The sequence below is a fragment of the Cygnus olor genome, chromosome 22 (genome assembly GCF_009769625.2).
Source record: "Cygnus olor isolate bCygOlo1 chromosome 22, bCygOlo1.pri.v2, whole genome shotgun sequence".
In the NCBI taxonomy this organism is placed as follows: domain Eukaryota; kingdom Metazoa; phylum Chordata; class Aves; order Anseriformes; family Anatidae; genus Cygnus; species Cygnus olor.
In genome coordinates this window covers 6001637-6018135 of record NC_049190.1, presented here as the reverse complement: position 1 = coordinate 6018135, position 16499 = coordinate 6001637, and the positions used below count along the sequence as shown (strand labels likewise).

The window sequence follows — 16499 nt, the reverse complement described above, 5'->3', positions numbered from 1 at the left end:
AAAAGCTCAGCAGGATCTGGAAGTACCACAAGAGACTCTGGGCAGGGCAGAATAGTCAATCTCAGTATCAGTACATCCTTCAAAGATGGGAGGTGAAGGAGAGGTGGGAAAAGAGGTGGGGAAAGGTCCCCACAGGTTTGGCAAGGGCACGGTGGGAGGAGAGGGAAACTAAGCGAGTCCGTGAATAAAGAAAAGAAACCATCTGGAAGTTAAAGTGTTTATTGATGTGTTTAAACTTTGTACATTCCCCACAGACCACACTAAGGAGTTTGCAGGTAAATCTGTGCATAGTGGGAAGAGACATGGAAGGGAAAAGAAAGTAAAGTCACAGGAAAAATAGAAAAAATACACCACAGGTTACCAGAACCTCCAGATTTAAAAAAGCCGTGAGCATTAACACCAACTATACAAGCATTACAAAGACATGATGGTGAGTGGAACGATACCCTTTTTGTTCTTCTCAGGGCCTATGCATCCAATTTCCCTTAAAGCAGGCAGTATCCCTTTCTCAACTTATCCCTCTTCTCTCCCCAGTTAAAGTGAACTCCACATTCATCAGCTCCCAAGGTGCTGATTATTGCAGTGATTTGTCATTTCTGGGCTAAGACCTAAAGCCGTGCCTATGGCCCAACATCACTGGAAGAGATGCAAAGGCTCAAAACATTGCGTCTCTTTAACTACTTACCATGTTGGTGAGGCAGGAGAGCTGGGGAAAATTAGAAAGTAGTAGCAAGAGGGGGCTGTTAATGCCAGGTGAGTACTGAAGGAAACTGGTTCAAGAACGGAGGATTTAAATTCAATACCAGGAACTTCCAACTCTAGAGCAGAACTGAATCTGAAAGGGGAATGTGCAGACCCCAGTATGCACAAACCATGTTCTAACATTCCACTAGAATAACTATAAACAGAGATGCTAGAAGCCTTTTAACTCCTTGCCTCCAGGGAGTCTTGATTCCCAGAGCCCTAACTGCTAAGCAGCAGGGTGCACACCACTGGCGTATGAGGATGGGTTTTTCTTTTTTTTTTCTTTTTTTTTTCTCATTATAAGGATTTTTGTTAATTACCATTCCAAATTGCTTCCTTGCTTATGCTGTCATAGTTCCTATCCCTAAATTAATCTCTTTGCAACTCCCAGCAAAATTCACTTAAAAAAAAAAAAGAAAAAAGAATACTGCTTTATATATAAAAGCCAGAATGACTGAAGAGCCACAACTGTCTCCTTTTTACAAGGTGGGCTGGTACAAATGACCTTCAATATACAGGTGGTCTATCAGAAATAAAAATCAACATTTCCCATTTTATATATATAGAGCTTGTATCAGACAACAGTACAACGGAACTGGTATTTTTCAGATTATTTAAAAAAAAGAAAACTACATCTCAGTCAAATATCTGCAATAGATCCATTTTTCCCATTTAAGGAGATTTATATATCATATTGTTATATTATCATTTCTTCACCCATTTAAAAGAATGGAAATTGCAACTCTACAGTAGTAATTATAGTCTTAATGATCCAGGAGTTCTGAATGTAAGATGAAGTCCTCTTGAAGCAACTGTTGGTCAGTAGTTGATCCAAAACGCTGGACCACTTTGGCCCTCCGCCCTGTTCCTTTTCTGGTCAGGGCTGTTGTATCTTCATCTCTTTTATATCTGCATCTGCTCCAGGTATTTGTAAGTGGGATTCTCGTAGCCATGGTTTTGCATCTTGCTCAGATGCCGCTCTTCTGGGGTAAGCATTGGGTCAACCTTTAGAAAAACCAGACGGTTACTGCTCAAAGGAGGGACTCGCAGACCTCACTTCATATTAAGGAGCGCTAATCGACAAATGCTGGATAAATACCGTGCCGAGTGGTAAACAGAAAAAAAGGTAAACCACAAAAATAATGTGCTTAACAGAATCCCTTGGTCATGTGTTAATTCCTACTGCCTGCATTTGCTCCTTTGGAGATGTTCTCCCCAGATCTCTAATAAGTTAGTTAACATTACAAATTTGGGACCCATTTCTCTCATTAGAGAGGTCATTATAATTTCCATCATCACTTGATCAAAGGGGAAGAACACCTTGCTTCAGACTCCATTAAGTTGCCATTAGCAGTGTGCATATTGGGAGTCGAAGGATTAAGAAAAAACTGCTTCTCAGTGTTCAGCTTATCATGCTCTTAATAGTTGCTGTATTAGTTGGGAGGACAAATTACTATAGATTGACTGACTGACTCCCCTGCTAAAGATATCGCCTGAAAAGCTCATTTACTGTTAAATCCTATCCCCAGCCAGACAGGGAAGCCTAATTGAATTCCTTGTGATAAGCACATACAACTGTGAAGTGACAGGTCCCAGCATGGCACGCTGACAAGTGGTACCTGCATGCTAATAAATAAGCGATGAAGATGTCAGCCTCAACAGAGTTAAGTCCCATCTAGCTAGGAGCAGAGCAGTTGATGTCTTGGCAGCTACTGCCATCTTCGCCCCCTACACACAACATGTGATTCAATGCTGACTATTTTCATACTCGGTGATGGAGCAGGAGTGGTTTCTCACCTCCACAATCCCATGGCTGATGGTCCCATACTGCCTCTTCCTCAGCATCACCAAGCTGATGACTATAACAGTAGCTATGGCAACAGCAATCACCAACAGCCCAATAAGGGCACTGCTGCTGAAACTGAAGTCATCACGAAGCGAGTTGTCATTATCCTGGAAGGAAGAAAACAATGGAGCAGGTAGAGGAGGAGTGATGTGGGAGTTGCCCTGCTAAATGCAGACCTGAAAGGAGGCCACCAATAAGGTCTTCAGCCATCTGTGGTATCGCGGCACGACCGATTATATTTGGCAGTGTAAATATTTCATCCCTTTCTGTCAAAAGGACAATGAACACAAAATTGTTTCCCCGTTTAGGCATTTCTGGACAAGCACTGACTCACACTGCTTTCATACCCCACAAAGCACTTTTGCAACAAAAGAGTCAAGTTAGCATCTAATGTTTTTACTGTTATCTTTATGCAGAAATGCCATCCTGCATTATGCTCTGCATGACTTGCCATAGCAGAGTCAACATATTGAACCCCTGGAATTTAGCATTATGCAAGAACCAAAATCCAGTTTCAGGAAGTCACCGATCACCAGACGCAGCAGCCATATACATACCGGCTCGTCCACCAGCCCACCAACACGCTCTGCATTGAAAATCATTTCCTTCACATCAAGGGTTTCATCAATTACCTGAAAACAGTCACAAAAAGCGTTTTATGAAAGGAGCTGTAAGAAACAGGTGGGAGAAGGAGTATGAAACCAGACAAGAAACCTTTAATGAATACAAGCAAGAGCTCGGAACCACCTACCATTTTTCCCCTGCTCTCCAAAGCGTGGGATCTTCTCCAACTTTTAGAGCCAACTGAGCTACTGACTGCAACCATTTGGAAGCCTAGACTACCTCATACTAAAGACACAAATTAAAAACCTAGGTCCCTGCCTCGGACACAGCATTTCTGTCATGTAAGATCTAACTTATGGCTATAGAATGATTCTGAAAGTAGGCTCTGAGAAGTCAATTTTATATATTTTTTTTAAGCCAGGTAACTGGGGCAAGACAGCTGCCACTATGACCTAGTGAATTTTTTACACTGCATATAAAGCTAATGCCTACTGGGTCATGTACCTTCACAAGAAGATGAGATGTACCTTGCTAGGAAAAATACGTGGGAAGGCAGGTGGAATGCGCCAGCATTCAGTGTACTCAGACAGAAAGCTACCTAGCTAAAATAAAGGTGTATCAAAGGGTCTCTGCTTGGGAAAGCAATTACTAAATCAGACACTTCTCCAGCTCAGACTGCCAAAGATCCAGATCTCTCTCCTTCCCTCACCCTCCCACCCTTCTGATGCTAATCAGTATTAAGAGCCTACAATAGTCAGAAAACTGACTCCCCCACACCATATGGATAATGAATACACTGACATTCTGCTAGCAGGAAGGAGACATGGAAATAAGCCACTGCTATTAATTAGTGTCCACGGTAGGCTTTGCTTTACAAAATAAAGGTGGAGGGCTCACCACATTTTCATCCACTTTGTTCTTGCTGTTAATCACTTTTTCTTCAGCGCCAATCAGCCCATCCAACTCCGTCATGCCAGAACCTGCACCAAAAGAGCAAGGCAGTGACCATTAGTCAGCCCTTAGTGACATGTAGGAAGGATTACCTACTCTTTGTAGAGCTGCCATGGCTAGTGCGTTTAACTGCATGGACCGCTGATTATTAAGCTGTCTTCATGCTGTTGTGTCAGAAGGGGAGCTCATAAGCTATGCTACAGTGACAAGTGATTGGGGAGGTTCTGTTAATGAAGGGAAATGAGGTGGCAATGAGAGAAGCAGACAGGACTCACCAAAACAGGCTGAAGTGTAAATCCAGAAATACCATACTGTTAAGTACTGCTGTTAGAATGCCCAAGGCAACGTGTAACACAAATTGTGAGCGTGCAATTCCTTTCTGCAAGTGTCAGCCAGGGTCACCACCACCTCAGCGTGACCCCACAATGGAAGGGCACATTTCCCCTCTGCTGACAACCAGCACACAGGGAAGACTTTCAACCGCACGGTCAGCATCACCTATTCTTCTGAAATCAAGTACATCAGCAAGCGCCTCGGGAATGAGAATTTCAAGGTCAACCAGCACAGCTCTGTAATGAGCTTCTGTCCTGTAGCTGGCACAAGCCCAGAAACAATAAATCCCAAGGCAAAGGAGGAGCGAAGTACTACACTAGCCTTTGTACCAGAACATCACTCACCCACTTCTAGGCTAAAACTACTACAAGCTGAAGAGAAGAATATCAATTAAGAGAAGGCAGCTGCTCTGCATAAACTGTTTTGATCTCAAGCATTTATAGAAAGATCAGATCAATAACAGTCTGATGCAAGATACTCTGACCTAACATAACAAGTTAGGAGACTGCAAGTTTTCCATTATTAGTACGGACAATGTAATGTCCTTCACAACATCTATGCCTCCCTAAAGCAAAAGCAGGGGGACAGTGAAATGTCAGCCCTGCACAACTGAATTCTTCCAATGAGGAGCATGAGGCGGGGGAAATACCACTACAGCACTTAACACTGTGACTGCATACACCTCTCCACAAACTGCTGAGCTTGCAGATTGCCTAAGACATTATGTCAACCTGTGCTGAAATTGGCACATGTTCCTTAATGAGATGCAAAGGAAAGGATAGTTGGCTCCATGGCAAGTTTTTACTGTGACAAGCTTCTTACTGCGCAAAAATGCCAAGGAAACTAATGTTTCACTCCAACTCCTCCCAAAAGAAGCATCTAGGGTTTTACTGCATCCCTTTTTCCTCTATAGTTCTTTGGAGACAGTAATCAGATTCCAAGCATGGCCAAGACTGCCCATCTGACTCCCCACGGCTGTTGAAGCAGGTCATGTTGTTATGAAAGTCAATGATTTGGATTTTCTGGACAGACCAGAAATAGTTTTTAAGAGAACTACTATGCCAGCTTTTGGCCTATGGCTGCTTTATTCAGTTCTCAAGAGCCAACATAACAGTCTCCAGGGCTGGGAGTTCAGTTGCTGCACTGAGCTTTGCTATTTGTCACAGCGCGCTGTACCAAATAACAGACCCAGTTCTATGTAGCTCTAAGGCACAGTTTAGATTATACACTTCCCAGGGAAAAAAAAAAAAAGGGAAAAAAAACAAACTGCACACACACACGCGAAACAGAACTCCCTAGCAGCCCTTGTGAAATTCATTGAAAAGAGGAAGAAGGAAACACAGGATATAATCTTAGTCCCCAAGTCATCAGAAACTCTTTTATTTACCCAAATGGGGAGAGGACCAGCTTATGCTTATCATCTTGAAGTCAACACAGCAGTCATCAACCAAGAATCAAAGTAAAGGCTGTCACAATTCTTTCCAGAGCAGTCAGTACACTGACTTAGCTGTGAATTGCTCCACAAGAGGGATGAAGGTGACCTTTGTAAAGAACTACTGGTAATGAAAACAGTTCAGCTGCCTGGCCTTCACCACATTACAAAGTTATTTGTGCTCATATTAAATGGTTATTAGCAAAATCCTTTACTCTGCTTTGAAATTCTGCATGACGTATTTGGAACCAAAGACAGATGAAAGAAAATGACTGGTTTACTCCCCACGCTCACCTCACGTGCCACTGTTCTGCGAAAGCATTCTGACAATTAGCCTTCCATTTCTGCTCTGGGAACTAAATCTGTTAGCAGATCAGCTGGGCCTGATCTTTACCTGAGGCTATATCTCTGACAAAGGATTTACCACCAATATCTCTATGTTCATTTTAAGGCCCAGTCAGCCCCTTTTTAGCCAGGCACTCTGTTACTGCAGAATCAATAATGAGCTAAAGGAGAAACGTATAATCACACAGGACTTGGCTCGTGTGGAGAGATGCTACTTCTGAAAAGGGGATGCTGAGAAGACAAACACAGAGGAATCTCCTACTTTACCCGTCCCAGAGCAGCTGTACTCCATAACACCTATGAGGACACGTAGCTGGGAAACGCACCCCATGTCTTGGGGGGGCACTCTCATTCCTAGTTTAGTGCTGTTGTCAGGTGGCAAGTACAGATTCCACAGCATGCAGAATAGCCTCTGGACTATTTACCACCAGCAATGCAAGGTTTATTTTGAGAATTGTTGACCATGAGTACAAATAAAGAGACATAAAATACGGCATGGCTTCAGACAAACTGCTCAGCCCACATTTCTTGAGGGCAAAGAAACTAATTATGTATTCTGAGGCACCTTGCTAGCCCATCAGAGAGGAACACACAGAACCAATTGGATATTCAAACTAGCTTACTTCTTTATCACTAGGCCTAAACAAATAAAATAGAAAGTTACTGATCTAAATGAGGGCAGGGAAATGAAAATAGAGGTGAGTATGAAACTAAAATGAAGCTATCAAGCACACAGAGAAGGTAGGAGAGTGATAGAAAGCACTGTGAGGGAGCAGCTTAGAACCAACCTTTTTTCATTGGATGGTACAAATCCGGCTGAGGATCTAGCAGGAGGGAAAACAAAAACAAAAATAGCAGAGAAAGGAGATTAAGAGAGAAAGGAAAAAAGGCTTGCGCATGATTTCTGACTCAGTCCCTGGGAAAGCTTTTAGTCCACAGCTTTCTTTAAGCTCAGGACTCTGTTCAAGCATTTTAAAAATAAATACAGACGCACACGCCAGATGTCAACACCCGCTGATAAAAAAAAATATAGATACATATTGAAAGAAAAAAAAAAATCCTGTGGCCCTTCAGCAGGTCACGGCACAAAGGTTTACATGAGAAGATTTTGGTTAAGGACTGACAATGAATTTCAGAATCAAGCCACAAAGCAAAAATTTAACACTCCCTGCAAAATGGAAGATACCAAGCAGCCTTGCAACGAGCAGAATCAGGAAATCAAGAGAGCAGCTCAGCGCAAAGTACAAGCAGCACTGCCTCTGCCAAATGGATGGAGTCTGAGGAGTACTGCTGGGGCAACTGCTTTGCTCTTAACTGACCCAAAGGGATGGAGCATCCTGTGCCACCGAGCTGAGCTACCAGTTCAGAAAAAGTGCCTACGTTCTGTAAAAACAAGTGAACCCAAGTTTCCAGTTCTACATACCTTCATTTTCAGGCAAGGCTGGGAAGGTTTTCACCTGGAACGGACGGAAAGGTTTGCCCTCCAGGGGAATTTCTTCACTTTCCTCAGAGCTCACTCTGACATCCACCTGGGATTCAGAAATGGAGGATGTGAACTGATCCATGTCTGCACGTTGCTCCTGAAGCAGCTCATCTAAAAAGAATAAGAGGAAATCTTACACGGACTGCATGACGCCTGGCAAGAACAGAAAGGGGCACAGATGGTTTGAACCTAGCTGATGCAGGGCTGCAATAGGAACACTGTTCTGGGCTGCCAGGTTATCTTATCTTTTCTGCTTTCAAGTCTCATCTGGAATCCTCAGTAAAGGCGCTGGCTAGAAAAACATGCTAATAAGTGCCCAGAGGTTTGATGTGGCTAGAGGTTTTGGCAAGAAGGGATTAAAATCCTATAAAACAGGAAAGCATCGTATTTTTATGGATCTTTTTTCATCTGCCTTTGAAAGAGAGCTTTGCAATTCCAACTGTTGTTCCCAACTGTTGCTGACTTTTCTTACGCAGACAGTGGAAGTTCTTAGCACAAGCTATTCTCACTTGCTGCATTGCAAAACCCAGGGAATATCTGCCCCGAAGTACCTACACCTAGATCCAAGTGCTTATTGCTAAGGGTATCTTCAAGGGTGCTAGCAATCTTTTTGCTATCTACTTCACTTGAAATAAGAGATCCTAGTCTAACACTGTGGCATGGGGGCTGGCACACAGAGACACTCACCAATCTCATCCTGGATTTCTTCAGCCACATATGGCACCTTGTAGAGCAGCGACAAGCTTTGATTCATCCGCTCCTCAATCACATGGAGATGTGTCATCACCTGCAAATGTACAAGAATGCGTTGGGAGTGGGCAAAAGCTGCCAGTCACTTGACTGGTACTGATACTCCACTTATAACAAATTTACTACTGGGGGCTTTGCCATGACAGACAACAGAATGAGACCATTCTGTTGGCTCATCTAGTTCAATACTCTGACTGATGCTTTCTAACACTTCATACTTCACTGGAACTGGCTATTGGTACATGGCTCTTTTAGTATTTTGGGAAAGGTTGGGGAAGATAGAGAGGATTCAGCTGACTCTTGCTGTAACCAGCTCTCTGTTGGAAGCACTGAAGCTGCTATTTTCCATATCCCAGACATGGTCATAATCCATTGCATACAGCAACTACACATTAAGTGCTTTATTAAACGGATTACCATTCCTGATTACTAAAAAAAAAATACCTGCAAAGGGAGAAGACAATATTATTTATTATTTATTCTGTTTTCAGAACAAAGGTGCCTTTGTTCTGCATGGTGGCATTGCATGTGTCTGACACCCATTACACCCCCCCACTTGCAACAGCTTTCTCCCTTCATTTGAGACATAAATCCAAACCTTATGCAACCTCAAATCACTTTTCCCTAGCATATTAAATTCATTGGTGAAGTCAAACCTGACCTGCAGAGGGTGCTGCATAATCAGGGATCACGCAGACCAAGAAACACATTAATACAGACAGTCAAATGTTAGAGAAAGCTAAGGAGTTGAGTGGACCTGTTTTACAGTCTGACGTGTACCTGACCTTTAAGAGCAAGGATGAAAGCAATTTAATTTTACATGTGGCAGCTTGTCAATCAAAAGAATCGATTGAGGAGCTTAAAGTGCATCTGAAAAGTAAAGCGAATGGAAATTGAACTGTACCACCCACATCCCTCGCATGTCGATTTGTTGACACTGCAGCCTTCACAATGAATTAAGGACTGTTTAGGTTTTGGCTTAAGAATACAGTTCACACACACCCCGCCCCGGGCTTTGGCAGCATTAGAACAAAGGGTCAGGGTGGACTGCATCTGATATGCTAAGCTGTCTGTGAAAATGCTGCTGTATATTCTCTATCATGAGCCAAACATCAGTTTGTGAATATCACAGTTATACCATTATTTCTGAGGGTGTGCAGCTCAACCGGAAAGCAGGAATCAGTGGCAGAAAACCAGAGAGACAAGAATGAAAGGTACACCACTATCACCTAGCAAATGAACATGAAACCCATGGGATCAGCATCTCCAGGTGTGAAGTTTACGTCTGAAAAGTAACTGCAACACTACTCTACACCTCACCAGAGATGACAAACAGATTCTAGTCCCAGTCTTGCTCTTAAACCACAGTATTTCTATCTATTGGTTAGACAGCAGAGTAGTAATTAAGCATTTTTTCTTTCCATTTGGCAGCACTGGGTGTGCTCAGTTGCACTGTCTCCTTGCAGCTCTCCACTCTTTTTGGCTCTTGCAGATCTTTCATCCACTAAAGAATTAAAAGACGTTTCAAAGCAGTGGACCAGCCACAAACTGGGGCTGGTAAAATGCAGATTACATATCTAAAGCTATAACAACTGAGCAGTCAGTTCTCTCTGCTTCTCTCTGAACTCGTGAAAGGACATACCCTTCTGAACAGATCTTTCCACATTAACATGCCATTCTTAATTTGTATCTTAGTTGGACATTTCAGTACGTCTTTCACCATTTTAAGAGCAGGGTTCTAAAAACAAGTATCAGGAGATAACCTGAAAGCTTTGTAGAATATCTGCATCTATTCTTACAATTACACTGGACAGGTTTGACACCCATTTGAAGCAGCATATTCACATACACTATCCAGAAGAAGGAAAGTGACTTATTGGCTATTCAGGAGTAAAATGTAATGCAACAAGGCAAAATAACTCATCAAAACTGACCTTTGAACAGAGCTAGGAATGATGATAAACTGCTTGGCAAGGGTTATGTATGGAAACAAGGCAATAACTCTGCAGAGGCACAAGAGAATTCCCACATACCCAAAACACAGCCATCATAAAGAACAGAGCTAATGAAATTTAGACAGAAGGCCTTGAAAGAAATGAAAGACAGAAGGTCTTGAAAAGGTCATTTAGACAGAAGGTCTTGAAAGAAATTAAAGTGTGTTCAAAGATGACCAAGTCCCCAGCAAATAATTTCATGGATGCTTGACAAAAGGAAACACAAAAGTGGCACCAAACTAGTTCTAATCCCTAGACTTGCTACTGTGAGCAGCAGTAATCCACAGCTAAAACCAGATGTTCCATGGTAGCATCTCAATCCTCAGATTTTTAACACCCAGTCATGTATCAAGGCAAATGGTACAGAGTATCTGGTGACAGGCAATATGCATACAGAATGGGAGATCTCTACACATGTACGTCAAGTTGCTATAGTACCCAGCAAATTAGTGTAAGGACTTGACGCATGCCTTCTAGAGTCTCTGACAGCCACTGCTGGATAACAATGCCTCCCTTGATAGAAACGTTCTCATACCTGAGATTTCATCTGTGCAGCCTTTTCTGGGTCAACTGCCAGGACATGCTGGTAATGGCGGATGGTGTGCAGACGGTCCTTGTTCTCAGCACGAACATAGCGCTTCAGAGCTTGCAGGATACGGTGGGGCTGTAGGATTTGGGGAGGAAGGAGTTAAAATTCATTTGATTCAAATGAAAATCACAACTGAAGTACAGCACTTGAGACGTAAGCCTGCTTTGCTACTGGACAGATCTGTGCTAACCTCTTATATAATTTCCCTTTACCCTAAGCCTGTTTGACTCAGAACACTGTGCCCTGTGAGCACTAAACAAAGTGGAGGGATTTTAAACAGACGGAAAGTAGAGTGAGTCAATTAGGAGACCCACTGCATGTTCAGCAGGAACAGCCATGATAGGAAAAAGCTTTACTGGGAACCTATTCCCAGCTTCTGCCCCAGCAGGCCAGTCAGTTTTCTCACCAAGCCATTCCCAGCACTACCCCATTGTAAAATACCGCTGCAAAGGAACTCACCCGTGGTGGGTCAGCCTGCAGGGCAGCCAGGTAGTTCTCCAGAGCAATCCGACGTCGATCATTCAGCATGGCTTCCACACGAGCCAGGTGAGTCTCCACAAGCTGCTGCTTCTCACTTGCTGCCTCTTTCTCCAGAGATTTAACCATTGCCTGGAAGTGCTGGAACAGGGAACAGAGTCTGTATGAAACACTGTATGCATCAGTATCTCTCACTCACGTACCGCCTTAGAATAAGTGGAGTCTGTCACATTGCACATCTTAGACACTTAGAGTAGGAGAGAGGGGAACTGACAGATGTTGATGCAGATTTCATATTTGCAAATTAAATAATGACAATTTACCTTCCAAACTTCCTTCACGATCCACTTCAAAGATCTGAAGAAGGCATATGGCCTTGCAGATAAAGATCATTTTTGAGGTGGGAGACCCAGACTGTGCTGAATGAATGCCATAGTATTACCTCTTTCCCTCAACTTTGTAAAACATGAACAAGATAGATCCCTTCACCCTACAGCCAATAATCTGAATTTGCAGAACTCAAAGGTATATACGGGTCTTTTCATCAGCATACGGGTCTTTTCATCAGCATGCCTTCAGATCAAATCTCTATATATGCTATTAGAAAGGTCATAATGAGCATCTCCAAACGAACTACAAGAGTCCATTAAGTGCTGCTGTATTTCATCAGAGACAATGGAAAACTCTTTTTGACTTGTACAGGTTTCAAAAGGTAGCTTATTCTAAATAATGTAGAGAGAAAACTGTTCCAGGATAAAATCCAAAGTGGGCTTATGAACTGGAGTCAGTCACTTAGCTGTATACTGGTTTGAGGGAACTTCACCTGTTTGTCACTGCCTCTAACAATCCCATACAAAGCATATCCCTGGTTAACTTCATAGTCTAACTGAACTCTAATCATAAGGCAGAAGACTGGCATTTTGGCAGCAAACCAGCTTTATCTGCTGTCTAAGTGGTTTTCACTAAGTCTGCCCAAACAGGAAATGTGTGTCCAGAGAGTCAGGGCCAATCTGAACTGGGCTGCGAGGCCACTGGTTAGTGCAATGCAGGCCAAAGGTCTGAAGTTACAGTTTGGCTCTGCTGTCGCTAGGCTCAGGGGATGAGATAGCTTCCTACTACTTGGCTTGGGAAAGGACCTGGCACAGCATCAGATCATCTCCAGCTTTAAGAACAAAACACGCAATTCAATCAAATCTGCTCTAAAAGGCAACTGCTGACAGAAGAGGAAAGATACTCTTCCATTTCAGTCATCTTTTAGCTTAAAATATTAGCATCTCTCATTTAGTTTATTGACAAGATGAAGGCCAAGCACCGGTAGCTTTTTTCTTTAGATCCTTCAACTCCTACCTGAATGAGAGTCTGTCTTTCTGCCTTGGGGAGATTTACGGCTTGGTGTTCTGCTTCCTCCCATTCCTTCTTCACCTGGGCAAGAAAAGGACAGAACAAATCAACACAACACAAATTTACATTAGATTTTTGGAGAAGTGAAAATCTAACTGCCACAGTGTGGTCACGTTGTAAGGAACTCACAGAAGCTGGTGACTGAAAAGTCATTTCACTGCCAATTTGTTCACAAGAACAAGGGACAGCAACTATGCAGGGCAATAAAAAAGGCTAAAGCTAGATGCTCACCCGGTCCATGCGGTTGTGGTGTCTGACCTCCAGCTGCTCCTTTGCCTTCTGGAAGCGGGCATGTTCGTTGTCATCAGCAGGGGTTTCAAAGTACACATCCACATCGTCAGTTGGCACTGCAAAGAGAGGGTATGGATAAGTGGGGGTTCAGAAATCTGTGGTCCTGGATTGTAAGAGACAGGTAGGGAGAGGAATCTCCATGCTTGCAGCATTAACAATCTGGCAGGCTGAGCTTACTGAACCACCACCTACCAGGAGTCCATTTCTGTATCTCTAAGCTGCCAATTTACTGCACAACACCACTTAGTTACATCATCCCAAACACACAGTAATGCACTGCGGCAACCAGCACCTGTTCAGTCTTCTCATTAGTTCTGAGACGAGCATTATTCAGGTCCAGCAACAGAATGACTCGGATTGCAGAATAAAGAACTTTTATTTTTTTTTCCTCTTCCCTTTCACATTGGCTTTGGATAGTTTAAATGACATTTTGTGCATTAGCTGTTCACTGACAAGCTGGCTCCAGACATCATTAATGTGATTAGGGAGCTTGACAATAAATCTGCACAAAACACTACCCAATATTTTACACTTCAAACCTACCTTCTCTACCAGACGCACCGTACAGAACTAACAGGCAATGATATTAGACAAGACAGCAACAGAAGGAGGCTCAGTGAGACAAATTGACTTGTCCAATAATCTGGACGGCTTGTATCTTTAAGACATTCAAATCCAACAAGGGGAGAAATAAAATTTTAGAACTGACAGTTACAAGCGCCTGCAAAATCCACAACAGGAGGTCTGTACTCCACACACTGCAGTTCGAGAAAAGCTGAACCAAGGTTCTGTGCTACGATTTTAGACACTACACATCGCAGAGCTCTTTCTCAAAGGATCTGTGGCAAACAGGATGCACTTTGTCACTGCCCTTTGACAGACAGAGGGCAGAAAGGGAAAGTTAAGGCAACCCTTCAAACATTTTTATTAATTTGGATAGATAAAATCTCCGACACATCACAGAAAGGCAGCATGCTTTGGAGAAAAAATTTATTTGCACTCTAGCATGAATGAAGGCTAAGAGTTTAGAGTGCCCTGGAATCCACAATCCTCTATCCTAACTAGGGAAGGAGGAGTGGAGAAGGGGAAAGAATTACTGCATGAAATACTGGCGACATACAACATAGGCATTATTGTTGTGTGCAAGGAGAATGACAGACCAGCACTGTACTCTGGGCCTACTCATGGCAGTTCTGAACCAGGCTTTGACACAGAGAACTCTTTCCAGCCCAAATCCCTCTGTAACAGGACAAACTTTTGTACAAAAAGCTCCTGACATCCGCATCTTTTATTTCATCACTTCAGTTAGATCAGCCCAATCTAAAGCACTTGCATGAAGCCCATTTTGTAAACAGGATTATGGCTGTATAGTCAGACTGCCAAACCCCAGATAACACAAAAAGCCTTTCAAAAGGCTTTAATGGTAGCTGAAGTGGAAGTGCTGGAGTTCAACAATAAGATTAATAAGGAGGTTAAAATGTTTTTGGTAGTTTTATCATCTGACATAAAAGCCAGTTGAAATTGGTGCCAAAAACCTCAAGCTCTCAAAAATGCAGGGATTGAGTCACGATTCATATTTCAAACTGAGCTGAAAGTGGGAATCTGAATTCTACACTACTTCACTGATGTTTTCCCAAAATACAATAGCAAGAGAACGCCTACTACCAGGAGAATGGCGAGTAGCAGCTTGCTTTTCAGGACTGACTAGTCAAACACATGCACAGTAATATAACTGGGGAAAGCAAGTGCTTTCTTCCACATATTTGAGGAAAAAAAAAGCCAGTTACACAAAGAGGCAAGCTACATGTTTTCATAACAAGAGGGTAGAGACAGCCCCCGGTCCCTGCAATAAACCCAGAAGATAACTAAGCCCTCAGTAAGAGCTGCAAACCAACCGTGAGCACAGAAAGAATACATCCAGAGCCACCTTCCCCAGGAAAGTCAAACCTAAAGACCTCGAGAAGCAGAGACAAGAGGAGACTGCTGCAAAAGGACAAACACCAGAACCAAAAGGATGGGCTATACACATATCCTCTCTTGACCCAGGCAAGGAGGAGGAGACACCAAACGCCAGACAGACAGTGGCTAGCTGCAAAAGGGCCAGTGGGAGGCAGGACTTACTCATCTTTTTACACACAGCCATACAATACTCCTCTGACTCAAAATTGTTCCTGTTGCCTCCGCAGCCTCCATATATAAAGCGAATGCACTTTCTCTTGTTAGGGTCGAAGTACCAACGAGGCATCACAGCCCGGCAGGGCCCTGTCATCGCCTCCTGGGAGCAGACAGCTGTGTGGAGACGGGTTAGAACATGAGCTAGTGAGGAGCACAGGCCTCGCCAAGCGACTTACAAAGCAGTGGTAGCTCTAGTTCACACCTTCCTCTGGGCACCTGTGCCAGCCTCAGCATTACTACCTCATCAGCCCTTCATCAAAGGGCTTGTGTCAGTTTTGGGGGGATTTTTAACGTTTTACAAGTGTCCATCGCAAGGGTTGCCAGCACTATTCAGGGAAGGGCCTGCACGTCCTGCTTTGAGGCAAACGTGCAGCAGCCGTTGTCTCAACATGGAGCTTTCATCTGCAAGAGTGATTTCACATTAGCTAGTGGCAGAAACAGTAAGGATCTCTTTTGCTGATGCTAGAGTTATGTCTTGAGTGTCCCAATGGTAGAGCCTCCACTGTATAAAACCAGCATGATGGAAAGAAAACCCATTAGGGCTGCTTAAAGCATTCAGTGATGTCCTGTTCCACTGCACTCTGCCTGGATAGATGCTTCACATCTTACAGGTGAGGTATAAAAGCAAGTGAGAAGGCAGGCTAAGCACAAGGAACACGGTCGTCATGACAATCAGAGCTGTTAGGTTTTCAAGTTTTGAAACATCTACACACTAAATACCGAAACTCCAGGTAGCCATGGCATGTGGACTGCTTTACAATAAGCAGGCAATATGAGCCACTGGGTTATTTTGAGGCAAGAGAACAGATACACTGTGTAAGTTAGCAACTGTTCACAGCCCTTCAAGAAAACAGACGGTATACCCCCAAAACAGACACCCCATTCAACTGGTTCCAAGTCTGTTTCGACATCTGCAGATTTGTAACAGTCCTGTACATATATGATCTAAGCCGTGTTTCAGCAAGTGAAATTATCTGCAGCATGCTGGCGGTTTACCAGCAAGATGCAAGAACTGCTGGCAACGATTCAGTGATCTGTAGCTAATTGAATTTCATTCCCTCTCCCCCCTCCTCCTTCCTCTGCAGACACTTCTACATGCAAAGCATAGGGCACTGTACCACTGA

At 43.3% G+C, this 16499-nt stretch overlaps 1 protein-coding gene across 10 annotated transcripts in view; it reads right to left on the bottom strand.

The window, feature by feature from the left end:
• Window positions 1-203: 203 nt before the first annotated feature.
• Window positions 204-16499, bottom strand: part of APLP2 (amyloid beta precursor like protein 2) — a 48022-nt gene continuing 31726 nt past the window's right edge. For 3 of the 10 annotated variants that reach the window (XM_040534637.1, XM_040534643.1, XM_040534644.1), the window contains exons 7-18: window positions 15322-15489; window positions 13141-13256; window positions 12856-12930; window positions 11491-11649; window positions 10978-11106; window positions 8386-8485; window positions 7639-7809; window positions 7004-7039; window positions 4052-4134; window positions 3148-3222; window positions 2542-2697; window positions 204-1749 (exon numbers count right to left, since the gene is read on the bottom strand). In XM_040534637.1, coding sequence (XP_040390571.1) covers window positions 1648-1749; window positions 2542-2697; window positions 3148-3222; window positions 4052-4134; window positions 7004-7039; window positions 7639-7809; window positions 8386-8485; window positions 10978-11106; window positions 11491-11649; window positions 12856-12930; window positions 13141-13256; window positions 15322-15489 — 1370 coding nt within the window. In that variant the 3' untranslated portion in view covers window positions 204-1647. The remainder of the gene's footprint in view (window positions 1750-2541; window positions 2698-3147; window positions 3223-4051; window positions 4135-7003; window positions 7040-7638; window positions 7810-8385; window positions 8486-10977; window positions 11107-11490; window positions 11650-12855; window positions 12931-13140; window positions 13257-15321; window positions 15490-16499) is intronic. The other 7 variants (XM_040534638.1, XM_040534639.1, XM_040534642.1 and 4 more) reach the window with 7 other exon arrangements.